Source organism: Parasteatoda tepidariorum, chromosome 2, assembly GCF_982258835.1.
Source record: "Parasteatoda tepidariorum strain Cologne lab strain chromosome 2, Ptep-v5.0, whole genome shotgun sequence".
NCBI classification, from domain to species: Eukaryota; Metazoa; Arthropoda; class Arachnida; order Araneae; family Theridiidae; genus Parasteatoda; species Parasteatoda tepidariorum.
This window is the reverse complement of record NC_141756.1, coordinates 70,597,766-70,613,058: the sequence shown is the minus strand read 5'-3', so window position 1 is coordinate 70,613,058 and position 15,293 is coordinate 70,597,766. Positions and strand designations below refer to the sequence as shown.

The following is a 15,293-nucleotide window of genomic DNA, read 5'->3' as shown; positions in this document are numbered from 1 at the left end:
CGTGCTCCAATTAAGTTGAAAGGAAATTTTTCGCCATTTGAAACGAAAATTATTAAGCTATAAAGCAATCTCAAAATATTTAAGCTATTTGTGTTCTGTGCCCCTTAATTTTTACTTAATGCAAAATAATTGTATACATCATTTAAACTCAATGTGCAAATCGAATCTATTAGAAAAAATTCCTTTTTAATAGCAGCTTATTGTAACAATGGAACAATCTCACCTCTAAGTATGGTAATATGTTAAGATGTCAAGGTTACTCCGAAGAGGGAATATAATTTGCAGAGTTTTCCTCAATTAATCATCTAGTTAAGGTTAAATGAAGGAAGCTGTTCCTTGTTATCGCCTTGATTAATTATTCAAATTCAATTTGACGTCATGTTCTTTGTCGGAGCAATGAGGGGATTCCCTTAGAATTCAGAAATATTTATGTTTCAAAATCATGTGTTATTGATTTAAATACTAAATTGGTTTTAGTCAATTTATTGCCTGCTAGTGCCTTTAGGAGTTTTGCTCATATGAAGAATAATTATGAGTTAAAAGATATTATATAATATGATTTATCAGGAGGTTTTTAAGCTTGAAATTTTGGCTTTTTTACCAAAAGTGTTGTTTTTTACCAAAAATTACCTTTTGCACTTTAATTGTTTTTTTTTTCAGTCATGTTTATTCTTTTTAAAAAGTTTCGTGAAAGTGGATGGAGAAAAAAGTTCTGGTAAAATTACCGCATTGGTACTGAAATTTTATTTTATTTTAAAATTATAGTTCTAATTACCATACATCCAGTAAAAAATAAAAAACTAAACATTAATTGAATAAATAATTTTTATGCCCTGGTCTAAGTTTTCATGAAAAAATTACCACATTTTATCACACATTATAAAAGCATAAAATATAGTGCGGTTTTAATTTAAACAAAATCATTACCAACGGATTTGATAAAAATTAATGCGCCTTTTGGCGTTTCCATACAGTCAGAAACACGGTAAATTTTATCATATTCAGGTTGACCAATTTTTTTCTTAGCGCGGTTTCATTTCTTGATCAAATACTTGTTTGTATATTTTAATTCAATTAGAAAACATGATTTCATTTCTGTTTCGATGACATTAACGAGCACAATTACCAAAGTAAAAATAGTAAAATGTTAGAGAGCTTCTGCATTGCTTTAACGTTACATTAACGTAAACTTTATTTCCCATACTTTAGCGATACGGCTCATGGTCAGAAATAGCGTATTGTGTCTCGCAAACAAATTAGGAACATTAATTTTAACGTAAATATTTTAAAAATGGAGAACAGAAAGTTTATGTATATTCAAGGAAATATTTCTCCGCAGAAAAGTTTCAACTTCTGATCCTTATGAAGATCCGAATCTTTTTTCGGATGTACATTAAAATAAAGTCAACTGCAAAACAATACGATGCAAAAACACTTTTAAAATAAGAGTGCAAGAGTCAGAAAATTTTAAGTTTATTATAAAAAAACTACTATTAAATTTTTTCCGGAAAGAACTGATAGTGTAAATAAATAGAGGTATACAGTTTATCTCCAACATTATTTATTTCTGTTGATCCCTTTCAAAGTCATCGATTCCTTCTATACTATAGTATTCATATTAACGCAGTTTGCTATGACCTTTTCTTTTGTATTCTTTTATTTCCGTATTCTTTTTATTTTTGCAATCAACCGAAAGTAATGCCAAGTGCACTCTCTAATTGATCAAAGTGAATATATGAGCACAAATAGTAAGCATATATTGCAATTAGAATGAACTTCATTCAAAATTTATATTAACATTTTCAATAAAATTAAATTTTAACGAGCATTTATTTCGTTACTACTTCTAAATTGCTTTAGAAGTAATTCAATAATGTTATGGAGGTTACTTATATTTCTCTCAAACGAATTAGAGCCGTTTATTCATTTTATTTACTTTCTAATACATAGAACGGAATTTTTACTTCAATTAGAACCTATTATCAAAATTAATTAATTGAGCATTATTGGGGTCAATATTAGCGGGACGATTTTTTTATGTTTCTCTCAATCGAATTAGTACGGTTTCTCAACTAGTTTAACTTTTTAGTACAAAGCTCATTTTTTAAATTTCAATTACTACCTATTCTGACGTGAAATATTCTCAGTGGTAAATGGTCCATAGAGTCCCTTTGCTGTCAGGCTGACAGTGGGAGGTTTTGGCTTTTTTTTATCTCTATGTAACGAAAATGCACGTTAGTTGCACTGAATAATTCTTTAATGTAAGTTCACAAAAATCCCTAGTATATTTATTTATTATACGAGATGTTTTTTCCCCTTAAAATGATTCGAGGTGAGGATCTCAAATATGCTAATTAATAAGGATACACGATATTTTAATTTACTGAATCAGACACAAAAATGTACTTTCTCTAAATAAACAAGCCTTTTTTTTCCACCAAATTCAGATCTAAGATCCTCAAAATACATTAAGTAGCAGCAATCTGGGATATATGGTCGCCATAGTTTGATCAGGAAATCGATTTAAAATTTAGACCCCTTAATGCTAACTTTACTTGCACGCAATCATAAAATTCATTTGTACAAAGATAATTCCATGCAAAAAATAAATTTCATAAAGAAGCATTATTTTCTATTATTGTTTTTAATAATAGTCGAAAAATAAGGAATTGTAAGGGAGACAACTTTTTACATCATTTTAAAGTACGTAATGGTAGAATGCAAAATTAATAGAAATGAGTCGATTAGTTCCCGAGAATTCGAATTTTAAAAACACGACTTTTTGAAAATTCAAATTCTCACGAACTATTCAACCGGATTGATTCAAATGTTGTATTTTGCCGTGTAAAATTAAACACTTTAAAATGAGGGAATAAATTGTATACCTTACCATACAATTTTTTTTCGACTTTTATTAAACAAAATAATAAAAATAATGAATATTTGCTAACATTTGTTCTTTTGCATAGAATTATTATCTTCGAACAAAAATTTTTTATAATTATGTGCAAAACTTTTTAAATCGCTTTGAAAGTTCTCGAGATACGGCAATACACAAATTAAGATTAAGGGTTCAAATTTTTGGTTCGCACTCCTGACCGAAATATGAGGACCACATTTTCCAGATAACCGCTAACCCCTATATTTTGGGGATCGGAAATCAGAATTCATTGGAAAAAAAAGTGTTTATTTAGAGAAAGTGCATTTTTGTGTTTGATTTCTTAGCTTAAAATATCATGCGCACTTATTAAAGAGCTTATTTGAGGTCATCCCCTCTAACTATTAAGATTGAGTCCTAAAACGTAAAGATCCGATCATTAGATCAAAAGTCATTTAAGAACATCCGTCATTTTTTTTTCCTCGCACTGTTCACCAAATTTAGTGACGGATTGGTTCAGAGTTGTGGATTTGTATAAGGTACATAAATAATTATAAAAATTTTACTTTAATTATATGCATTGTATTTTCTATAAATTGTTTTCCTTGCACTAAATATTTACCAGCAAGAAAATTTTAATTCAAAATCAAGATTATAATAATCGATTTAAAAGTTTACGAGTCCTTAGTCGTCGATAAAATACCCTCCTTTGCCTTAATGCTGTGAGTAGTTACTCCCTTGACAACTTTTTTTCGCGACACTGGGGAAAGATCAGGAAGTCTTCACCCCCTGAATCTTTCAAAGAAGTTTTAATTTTTTTACATTCCAGCTTCAAACTGCTTTTCTTCCCTCACCCAATAATCTATAAATAATAATAAAAAAAAACTATTTAGGTTGGATTTTGGCAACAAGCGGGTAAGGAAGAAGAGGCCAGGAATGTTTTGTACCGTGAATCTTACAATTATTCTAGTGAGTTTGGGGACCTCTACCCCTTATGTCACATTCACGCCAAATTGTAGCTACATATTTTTATTTTATGGGTGTGTTTTGGGGGAGAATGAGGATGGCTGGAAGCCAAAAGACGTGGAAAATAAGCAAAAGTATTGTGAAAAGAAACAGTATTAATGATTTTTCTTAAAATTTAAGAGAACACTTCTCCCTTTTGCTTTAACTATTTATGTTTGAAAACTTTCACTTTCAGAGACTCAGAAGTAATGAAATATTTAAAGTAATCTGCCGTGTCATCGCTTGTAGAGGTTCCGAAGCTCTTGCTGTGTGTTTGGAAGTTATGCCAAACGTCCCCACCCTCTTTCGCGTTTTGACTAATGTGGTTAAATATGTCAATTGTTTAGGAGTGTTCGGAAAAGCATAGGAATCACATGAGATAACGAAAAAAAATCACTGATTGGGGATTGCTGAAAGTAAGAGTGGGGCTCACTAGCTTTTTAATAATACTGGTTCGAATATCAATACAATAGTTCATATCAATACAATGATATGTTTTGCTTTCGCTACCATAATATAATATTAGAAAGCACAATTTTTTTTCGAATATAACCTTTTCCCTTTTTTTTTTGATTTTAAATTTTTTTTTAAATTTGTGAATATTTTTTTAAAACATCTTTTAATAATTTCTTTCTTCTTCATTGGCAAATATATATATATATATATATATATATATATATATATATATATATATATATATATATATATATATATATGTAAAGAGGATTTTCTATATTTTTTAAGGAAATTATGAAACCTAATACATTAAAAATGTTCTGAATGAATAAAAAATGAAAATTACTTTCATGCGTTTCTCTTTACCCGTAATAAATAAACATAAACAAAATTAGTATTTATTCCTTAAAGCTTTCGTAAGCTGTTTATAAATATTTAGAATGTGATTGTTGGGAAGAATATCTTTCATGGAAAAACATAATGTCACAAACAACGTAAAGCCGGTGAAAATCCAGATAACACATACAGTTTTTGATGTCACCCTGAATTTACAAAATTAGAATAACTGAATAAAAAATGGCTTATTTGACAACATGTTTACAGCTTATGCATGAGACAATACAAATAAAATAAGAAACAAAGCAAAATATTTTTAGTAGGGATTTTTTAATGTCAGTCGTTGACATTTGGCAAGTCGACTGCGCAAAACATCAGAGTTTATCATTTAAAATGAATTCAATTTTTTTAGTTTTGTATTATTTCTTTTTCTTCATGAGTAACTATTGAGGTATAATTAGTGTCTCTTATTTAAGTTACATTAACCTGTGCTACAATTATTGCTACTAAAGAAATAATAATGAAGATAAGATTTAGAAGTTTATACTTTTAAAAAGTGCTAAAACTGAAGTATGCAAAAATTAGTTTGTGAAAAGTTTTAAGACTACACGATAACCTTTTTTTTAATTTTAAAGTTAAAAGGAGCGTATTTTGTGGCAACATTACTGAAAGTAATCATTATTTAGTTTCATATAATATCATTGCATTGTTTTTGAAAAATAAGTCATCAAAAAGTCATTTTATAAGAATATTAAAAACTAATTACAATATATATTGAATACTTAAAAATAATTTCTTAGTATACATTAATTGATTTAAAAAACCTAATTTTTATGAGTTTTAAATTTTTTAAATAATTATTGTATGTATTATTGTACTGTATTGAATTTGTATGAATTTCCTGAATTGAACAGAAGTTTGTATTGATTTAAAAATCTGACTAGTTTTGAATTCTAATAAAAATATTTCTGTGACTAAACCCTAATTTTTATTTTAAAAATAATAATTCTAAATATACTAATTTTAATTTCTTCCTAAAAAAAACTAAATATAATAGTCACACTTAAATCCAAATGATCTTTTAAAGCATATTTAAATTAAAGTACCTACAAAAAATTTCAAACCTCTATCTTAAACAGAAAAAAAAATCTTTAAGAAATCGGTAAACACAAATGACAACAAAAATTAAAGATTTTGAAAATGTTCTTCATATAATAGTAGGTTGGATAAGAAATAAAAAATTAACATTAAACATAAACGAATATTTCAGTAATAGAACCTTAAGTTGATAACTGATTGATCTAGGGAATCGATTAAAATTAGTTTTAAAAATGCAAAGAAGAAAGTAAACGAACCCCCTCTCAGTAGTCAAATTTTGAGAAATTGGCTTCTCTCAGAAAATTTCGAATAACTCCAGAGATACACTGTAAAAAATTCCTTATAAAATTCCTGGATTGTATGAAAAAAATACATATTTCAATCCTTTATTAAGGTACGATGAAGCTTTCAACAAAAAAAGAAAAACGTTTTATTCTTGATCACTCAAAAACCTTGTCAGTATGTGCAATGCATGAAATATTAATAAAAAATCATTGTTTTTTCATTATTTGGATTGTGATATTAGTAAGAACAAAGTTAAAATCGTAAAAAATTAACTATCTGATATTTATGAATAAGGTATCTAAACTTTCTGAAATTTATATATATTTTTACTAAATTTTTAATGAATAAAAAGAAGGAAAGTGGAGTGTACCAAAAAAATGAAATGATGTATAAAATATTTTGAAACAAGTGGCTGGGTGGCGCAGTTGGTTAGTCGGTGGCCTTCTGAGCCCAAGTCTGCGAGTTCGATCCCCGGCCCAGACACCGGAATTTCGGGATGCAGAAAATCCTCAGCGGCCATGTCGTATGATTATGCGGCATGTAAAAGATCCCTGGAGTGCCTTATTAGCTCTTGGCATTTCCGGCAAAATTAAATTCCTAGTGCACTTTAGCATCCAAATAGAGTCTCGGTGCTGCCATCTGGTGTGGCAGAAACTAGACGTCCAAATTAACATGACCAACGGTATCTCACCCATCGTGGTGGTCCTGAAAGAGTGGATACCACCTCTGGAGAACGCACTAGGTCTGCTCATCGGCAAGACCGATTGTGCAGCTCATTGGAAATAAAAAAAATAAAAAATATTTTGAAACAACTAATGCCAGTAAGAATACTAAGTTTGTTATTCATTTTACTTTTACTAATTCTCATCATTCTTACAGTTTGTAATTTACTATAATATAGTAAATTTAAAGGATTTTTTTGTACTTTTTGACTGAATTCATTATAATTATCATCACTCGCAACAATAGAAACTGTAATAGTAACTGCAATAAACTTTAAATAGGCTTTAAACAATATAAATGAGAAAGCGATACATTTTATTGTTACAGATTATTACAGCGTTTTTCATTTTACTTTTATTTTCATCTCTTATGTTTTTTTTCATTACTATAATAAAAATTTAAAGGATTTTCTTGTAATCTCAGCCCGAACTTTTCTTAGTTACCATAACCCTTATCAATAGAAACTGTTACGTTTTCTTTAAATAGGTTTTAAACAATATTAATGAGCGTGCAATAATTTTTATTGTTACAGAACATTACATTTTGAATTACTAACGATGCTTAAAGATTAGCATAGCCATGAATATTCTGGAATTAAACTTAATTTAACCTACAATATTAATTAAAGATTGAAAATTTTCAATTTCTAAAACTGAACCCCCATTCTTATTACAAATATTTTATTTACTTAACTATCATTGGCTTTTAAAAATTATGTGATCATTTTTTTTTTAAAAATTGAATTAAACAATTATAAATTGCATATTATTCAGTATGTAAATATGTTTCTTACAAGAGTTATCAATGAAGGGTTTGTCCGTATTTTAAAATTAGGAAACACCAACTTTTGTAATACAATATTGTCTCTTCTCGCTAAAGAAAAAAATTAGCAAACGACATCACATGCAGTGGGTAAAAACAAGCAATCGATGTTATCGGCAAGCTCACAATGACGCTCCTTATTTACGCAAGTGGATAAATACAGCGTAAAGAACGAATGCCAAAAAATACAGTTACATGAAAACAAATCGTGAAACAATATTTATTTATTCAGCAGTCAAGGATCAAGATAATGATGGATAGCATTATTCTCAAATTGTATTTCAATATTTATTCATAATATGTGTTTAGGAATCTACAAATTGGCAATTTTAGAAGGAACTGCGAATCATTAGTGCATAGTCATTTAGATATTCATGCTTACAATGATGATTTGAGTATTCATTAAATGATAGTAAAAAAACTAGACAGAAAGTAAAGTAATGACAGGAAAATAAAGAATATTATCTACTAATGTCTGGGATAAATATAGATGTTACGGTCTTAACGGCCCATTATGAGCTTTCAGTTTATACTGTTCTTACTGTTTTAGCTTACTTTAACCCTTCAAAGCAGAATTTTAATTAAACATGCTTTTCGTGATTTTTTCACTATTTTGTATTATTTTACGTTAAAATAAGTGAAAAATATTATGTTTAGCATTTTAATAATATATGACAATGAATAAAGGATGAGATACCAGTATTTTTTTTCTACGTTAAAGATTGAATATTCTAAACACGGCTCACTTTCGAACAATATATATTTTTAAAATTCTTATGTACTTAGATCAAAAGGAAAACGGTGATTTATCATTAAAATTTCTTTAATTTACAATTGAAAATTTTTTGAATATGAATAAAAAAATGCGAAATTTTTTTGGGGGGTATAATATTTTAGTACAATATAATTTTAATAATCTGACAGATTTTTTTAGTAACCATTAAACTGCTTTTTATAATTAAAAAGTACCAAAATGTATTTTTACTTCTAATTAGTGCACCAAAAAAAATATATATTGTGAGGGACATCGGTGTCATTTCTGCCTCAAAGGGTTAGCATATGTATATTATGAATTACAAATCTTGTCGATAGATATAATATGTAGATAGAGAGACTTTTATAATACATTATAAATACAAGCTGACTTAAACCAGACTGACATTTTAAAAATATATATAATTTGGTAACGGTTAACAGTTTACATTAAAAAAAAATCTTACTGCAAATTCTTTAGTCGGGCCATAAATTTTCCTCTTAGGAATCCTGGTTTTAGTTGACAATTTTTACGATAGATGGCTTACTTCGACATTACTTTCTCACATGTTTTTATCCTAAGAGTGATTTTATTCTGAGTTCTTCCTACGGTGAGAAAGTAAATAATCAAAAATTCGGTTTTAATCAACATTATGAAGTTATGCACAAAGCGAAAAAGCATATAACAGCACAATTGAAATTTTTTTAAAATATTTTTTTTATTATTGCACTTAGTTACTTCGCCTATTTTTTAAACACCCTATTTTTTATCTATTCATTTCTGGTGAGTTTATTAACAGCACATAATTTCATGAATATTAGAGTCAACTTAACAGCTGTCTTCCAGAAATATTTCACTGAACAATCAAGCATGTGCTTAGCAATATATTCACAGTAATTCCTTTAAACAATTATTATTTTTTTAAATTTTCTATAATATTTTGCACGATAGCTACAGTTCGGTACTTAATGCACTTGAAACTAAAATATAAAACTGTTACAAATACTTTTAAATACAGAATTGTAGTTATAGTTAATTTCTGTTTCCTTTATCTCTAAGATTAATAACGTTTTAATAAGAGCAAATAGTATACTAAAGCTTTTTAAAAAAACATACTTAATGAATCAGTTGTTCCTTTTATATATAAGCGTTACATTAAAGCTAAATGGAAAAAAATAATCAGTTTTTTTTTGGGGGGGGGAAATCAGAAAAGAATATCAATTAAAAAATATATTTTATTTTGAAAATTCCTTTTAGTAATTCAGTTTTTTAACGGGAAAAAGAATTACCCCAGTTTTTTTCCATAAACGTATTTTATTATTATAAATCATTCTTGTAAACTTGCTACTCATCTCTGTACGCTTCTTCCGAGGGAAATGAGGGTGAGGGTTAGGGGAGGAAATGGAATTACTTTTAGACATGCAATTAAGACATTGTTCCCGATGTATTTTTCACGCTCAGTTGAATGAGACTAATCTCAAGATGATCGAACTAATAAAAATATAGCAATGCTGTTTCGATAGCAATGTGAGATGCGTAATCAGGTACAAATACAAAATTGCACTTTTTGTTCATAAAGTGCTTCTAGCGTCTAAATCGGTAGTTTTATCATCTCGGCATTGGTTTCTTTCAATTCAACGTGGAAAAAAGATATCAGAAAAAAGTTCTACTTTCATATCTATAGGAAATTTAATTCTCCTCTCAAATCACTCTCAAATTTCCCTCTTTAAAGGGAAAAGTGTATAGAGAAGAATGGCGAAGATTTCAGGTATCATAATCATATCAGAAAAAAAAGATATCAGAAAAAAGTCCTACTTTCATATCTATAAGAAATTCAATTCTCCCCTCAAATCACTCTCATTTCCTTCATTAAAGGGCAAAAGTGTATATAGAAGAGAAGATTTCAGGTATCATAAACATATCAGAAAAAAAAAATATATCAGAAAAAAGTCCTACTTTCATATCTATAAGAAATTCAATTCTCTCCTCAAATCACTCTCATTTCTTTCATTAAAGGGGAAAAGTGCATATAGAAGGGAAGATTTCAGGTATCATAATCATATCAGAAAAAAAAAGTTATCAGAAAAAAGTCATACTTTTATGTCTACAAGAAATTCAATTCTCCCCTCAAATCACTCTCATTTCCCTCATTAAAGAGAGAAGCATATAGAGAATAAGAGGAATATTTTCAAGTATTATAATCATAACAAGGCCTTTTATCCAAAAATATATTGGGTTTTATTTTTTCCGAAGAAACATCCTTTTCTCCTTATAATTACAAGATTTTTTTAAATTGAAATACTTTTAGAAAAGTTTTGCTTTTGTTAAATTTTTATAGGGTTGTTTTAATGTCTTTTTTTATTAAATTAGTACTTTATTTGAAGTATTCTTTTCCCTAGTTGCGTTAATCATTGTCATTGTGTATTCATTTCACTTAGTTGTAATTATTGATTATTTTCGTTGTATGCAAATATTTTAAACTGCTAATCTTATTTTTTAGGTTTATAGCGATTGTTCGTCCTCTCCGACCACGGATGTCAAGATTGGCAGCATATGCTATTCTGACAACTGTATGGATTGCTGGTGCTATTTTGTCCTGCCCTTCTATTTTGTATTCTACAACGATGACCTTCAGATATGCCGACCGAGGTCACAGGACAATATGCTACTTAGTATGGCCGGATGGTCCTGCTGGGCATTCATATTCCGATCACATGTAAGTATTTTTGTTTTTCTTATTGTTTACAAAAACTCAGAAAAAAATGAATTCCTATTATTTTTGTGCATAGATGCTCAAACTTACTTCATTTGAATGTACCTTACATTCAATCATCCATTAGTTAGCTGTCAATATCAAAACTTCACTTTATTTTAAAACTGGTGCTAAACAGTCGACACTTTTTTTGTTTTATCAATGTTTATCTAAGTAATCTCGTTATTTTGAACTGACCTCAAAAGAAAGGTGAATTTCTGAACAAAGCATTGGGTCAAACTAACATTCGTGAAGAAAGTTAAAAGAAACTTACCCCCGTTTAAGTAACATGGAGTGGAAAACCACAACAATTTTCCTCAGTTAATTCGAAGTAAAATGGATTCTAAAGCATGATCTGTTTACTTTTGAGGATAATTTATGTCAGTAGTATGGTCGGTGCAAGCAGGAAATAAAATTTTTATCGATCTGTCAACACTAGGATTTTTACATAGGTCACCTCAATGGGAAGCGAGCGCTCTATATTCTGAGACACTATGGCTCATATCGACGGGTTTTTATTTCGTTTTATAATCGTCGTTGAACAGCCGGCCCAGTTTTGAGTTCGCGACTACCAATGTTCAACTCCGTATCATTGTAATTTGAACCCAATCCAGAAGACAAGGAAACTCCTGGATTACTAATTTTTGCTGTAACAGCATAATCTTTAAATTTTTATTATAATTCTACTTTTCTAGGTGAACGTGTTCAAAATTTCTGTCATTTTAATTCTGCTTTGCTGCTTGCCCTGTAGTTAAGTTTAGAAGGTTACCATATCAGACATTACATTCTATTGGCAATTATCTAGATTATTTCACTTGTATAATTAACTGCGAGTGTTGTACCGTGATACGTTTTTTTTGTCGACTGTGAAATATTCGCTTTTCTGCATTATATAAGTTGAAAAAATCGGATTAGATTTGACTCCTTTTCTGTCAAATATTTTCTTTTCTTAGAGTCTGTGAAATATTCCATTTTCTACTTTATATAAGTGAAAAAAATCGGATTGGATTTGATTCCTTTTCAGCCAAATATTTTATTTTTTTACAGTCTGTGTAATATTCGCTTTTCTGCTTTATATAAGTGAAAAAAATTGGATTGGATTTGACTGCTTTTCAGCCAGATATTTTATTTTCTTAGAGTCTGTGAAATATTCGCTTCTCTGCATTATATATGTGAAAAAAATCGGATTGGATTTGACACCTTTTCAGCCAAATATTTTATTCTTTTAGAGTCTGTGAAATATTTGCTTTTCCGCATTATATAAGCGAAAAAAATCGGATTGGATTTGATTCCTTTTCAGCCAAATATTTTATTCTTTTAGAGTCTGTGAAATATTCGCTTTTCTGCATTATATAAGCGAAAAAAAACGGATTGGATTTGACTCCTTTTTAGCCAAATATTTTATTCGTTTAGAGTCTGTGAAATATTCGCTTTTCTGCATTATATAAGTGAAAAAATCGGATTGGATTTGACTCCTTTTTAGCCAAATATTTCATTTTCTTAGAGTCGCTGGACAGCCAACCTAATTTTGGGTTTACGACTACGGATGTTCAACTCCACAGCATTGTAATTTTGTACCCAATCCAAAAGACAAGGGAACTCCTGGGTCAATTATTGAACGAAATTTATCCTTGTGGAGGACTTTCTGTTCGAACTAACCAGCATTTGCGCTACACGAAAAGGAAAACACTAAAACCTCCCACGGTTAGTCTGACGGCAAGGAAACTCTAACTAATGATTTGTCTGTCACTTATGATATTTTACGTCAGTACTGTGGTTAGTGCGTGCCAGGTGTGGAATTCGTATCAATCAGTCATGGCTGGGATTCGTATCAATCAGTCATGGCTGGGATTCGTATCAACCAGCCATGGCTGGGATTCGTATCAACCAGCCATGGCAGGGATTTGAACCTGGTTCACCTCATTAGCCAAATACTGAAGGAAAAAAAAGAGTAGGAACGAAATGCAAGCTTTGTAAATGCTTTATGAATGCCGAAATATTTTCTTTAAAAACTAATTGTAAGGATTCCTTATTTAATATTTTTTAAAGTGTTAATGTATTTTCATTTTGATTTTATGTCCTCTAAATGAATTTTTTCGGGAACTATGATAAAACTATTTTTTCTACTTAATTGATATTGGAGGACAATTATGTCTTATAATCCATATTTCGGTTCATTTATTATACTCTTACTAGCTTTATATATGTGTAAATAGTCAAATGTACATCTAATATTCCTCTTACTTAAATAGTATGCAAGAGACACTGTTATTTATATATTTTTATTCACTATAGTGCTTGTAGTTTACCTTTGATTTGGTTAGGCATAACGAGCAGTTTAGATATGAGTAAATCGACAGTCACTGATATTAATTATGTTAAGTTATATTTTATTGCTTAGGTAAATCTTTAACCATTGGTCAACCCTGTTAACGTTTACATAACATTTCGAACTCAAATATCGGATAAACAAGTAATTACAAGCATTTTTTAAATCTGTATTTTAGTAGTTTATAATTGCTGGGAGCTGCAATTATAAAATGGAGGTGGTTCAGAGGACAGAGGTTTTGGCTCCCAATGATGTAACCCAAGTTCCAATCCCAGTTGTGGCCGGTTGATTTGAATTATACTCCTAACTCGCCTCGACAATAGAGCAGATGTAAAATATCTTCAGTGTGTAGAATCACTTTGCCGTTGGTCTAACCGTGGGAAGTTTTAATGATTTTGCTTTACAATATATGGATTAGTTCCATCAAAATGTCATTCTCGAAAGATTAGTTTGTACCAATGCTTGATGAAAGAGTCCTCTTGTCATGTGGGTTGGTTTTATAATTACAAGGTCCTGAAGAGGAGCGCTGATAGTCGTAAACTCAGAATTTGGTAAGCTATATGAGGCCAGTTATAAAGTAGAATTTAACTTCTGGGACGATGCATTATTTTTTAAATTAATATCATAAATATGAATTTTTTGTCTTACGAAGACCATTTTTATTATAGAAAATAAAATAAAGAGATAAGATCCAAAAACATTTAATATGAACAAGAAAAGTTTTCTGGTTTTCTCCAACTTTACTACCATAAAGTAGAGATAATGAGATTTCCTTCTGCACCTTTCCTCTGAGCATAAATTAGGTAGAATTCCAGAGTGGGGAATCCATTCCATTCCCAGAATGATCATTAACGAGGTGTGTTCCGAGAATTTGATAAGACACTAAAAAATGTTTACCTCATCTAACGTTTTTAGCGTAATACAGCTACAAGTTTTCGATTCAAATGGAAGCGAAGAATAAAGAACTAATTTCCTGTTGAGAAGATAAAAATGATGAGGCTAAGGAATTTTAGAGATTATACATAGTATTTTAGCGAAACTAGAATTAGTGAGGTTCACAATTCAAATAATTATATATTTATGAAACATAACGAAAATTAAATTTTTGGTTATACTACAACAAAAAATGCGTATAATACCTTCAGTATATGAAATATTGGAATTCCTTAGAATTCCTAGTTAGGGCGTAAAATGCCTAGGTATTTTATGGAATGGCAATTGCTTTTCGGAAAAGACTGTTGTTTCTTGTTTTAGAATTATTATATTGCCGAGCAGTCTAAGTCTCAGTAGCTCAGTGGTATAATTCGAATCTACAAAGCTGGAGGTCCCAGGTTCGATGCGGGACGCGAACTCTAATTCCCAATTTTTCTTATTTAATTCTATGAACATTCCAGAAGCTTCCGATACATTCAATTTACATCATTTCCTCTTTAGTTATTTCTAGGAAGCTTCAAGAACGTTCTTTGTCAGTATATAAGCGATCCCTTCATTGTAAGCAGGCAGTTCTAAAAAAAAAAACTCAAAAGATGCCAGAACAAAATTCTCAGAAAAATAACACAAGCAAGGTGGTTTATCCGAAATAAGAACATACATCACGACCTCAACATAGATTTTTTAGGTCATCATATTGCAAAGCTAAATAACCAATTTTTTGAGAAAACCATAAATTGCGACACCGCAGGATTCAATGAAATTTTTAATTTTGAAAACTTAAGAGAAGACATAAATCTCAGGCCGATGGCAGCTTACTATTGTAGTGACGTAATCTTATCCAAAATACAAACTATTTAATTTCTCTTTCACTCCAATTTGCATTCCAATTACCAGAAAGAACCACCTTAAAGACAACATTTCA

The 15,293-nt window shown here is 29.7% G+C and overlaps 1 protein-coding gene across 2 annotated transcripts in view; it reads left to right on the top strand.

Annotated features, from left to right (window-relative positions):
- The window catches only part of LOC107444914 (tachykinin-like peptides receptor 86C), a 62,872-nt gene that overhangs the window by 36,470 nt on the left and 11,109 nt on the right, over window positions 1-15,293 (top strand). For both annotated transcript variants that reach the window (XM_016059184.4, XM_043053403.3), the window contains exon 2: window positions 10,858-11,073. In XM_016059184.4, the coding sequence (XP_015914670.1) occupies window positions 10,858-11,073 (216 nt within the window). The remainder of the gene's footprint in view (window positions 1-10,857; window positions 11,074-15,293) is intronic.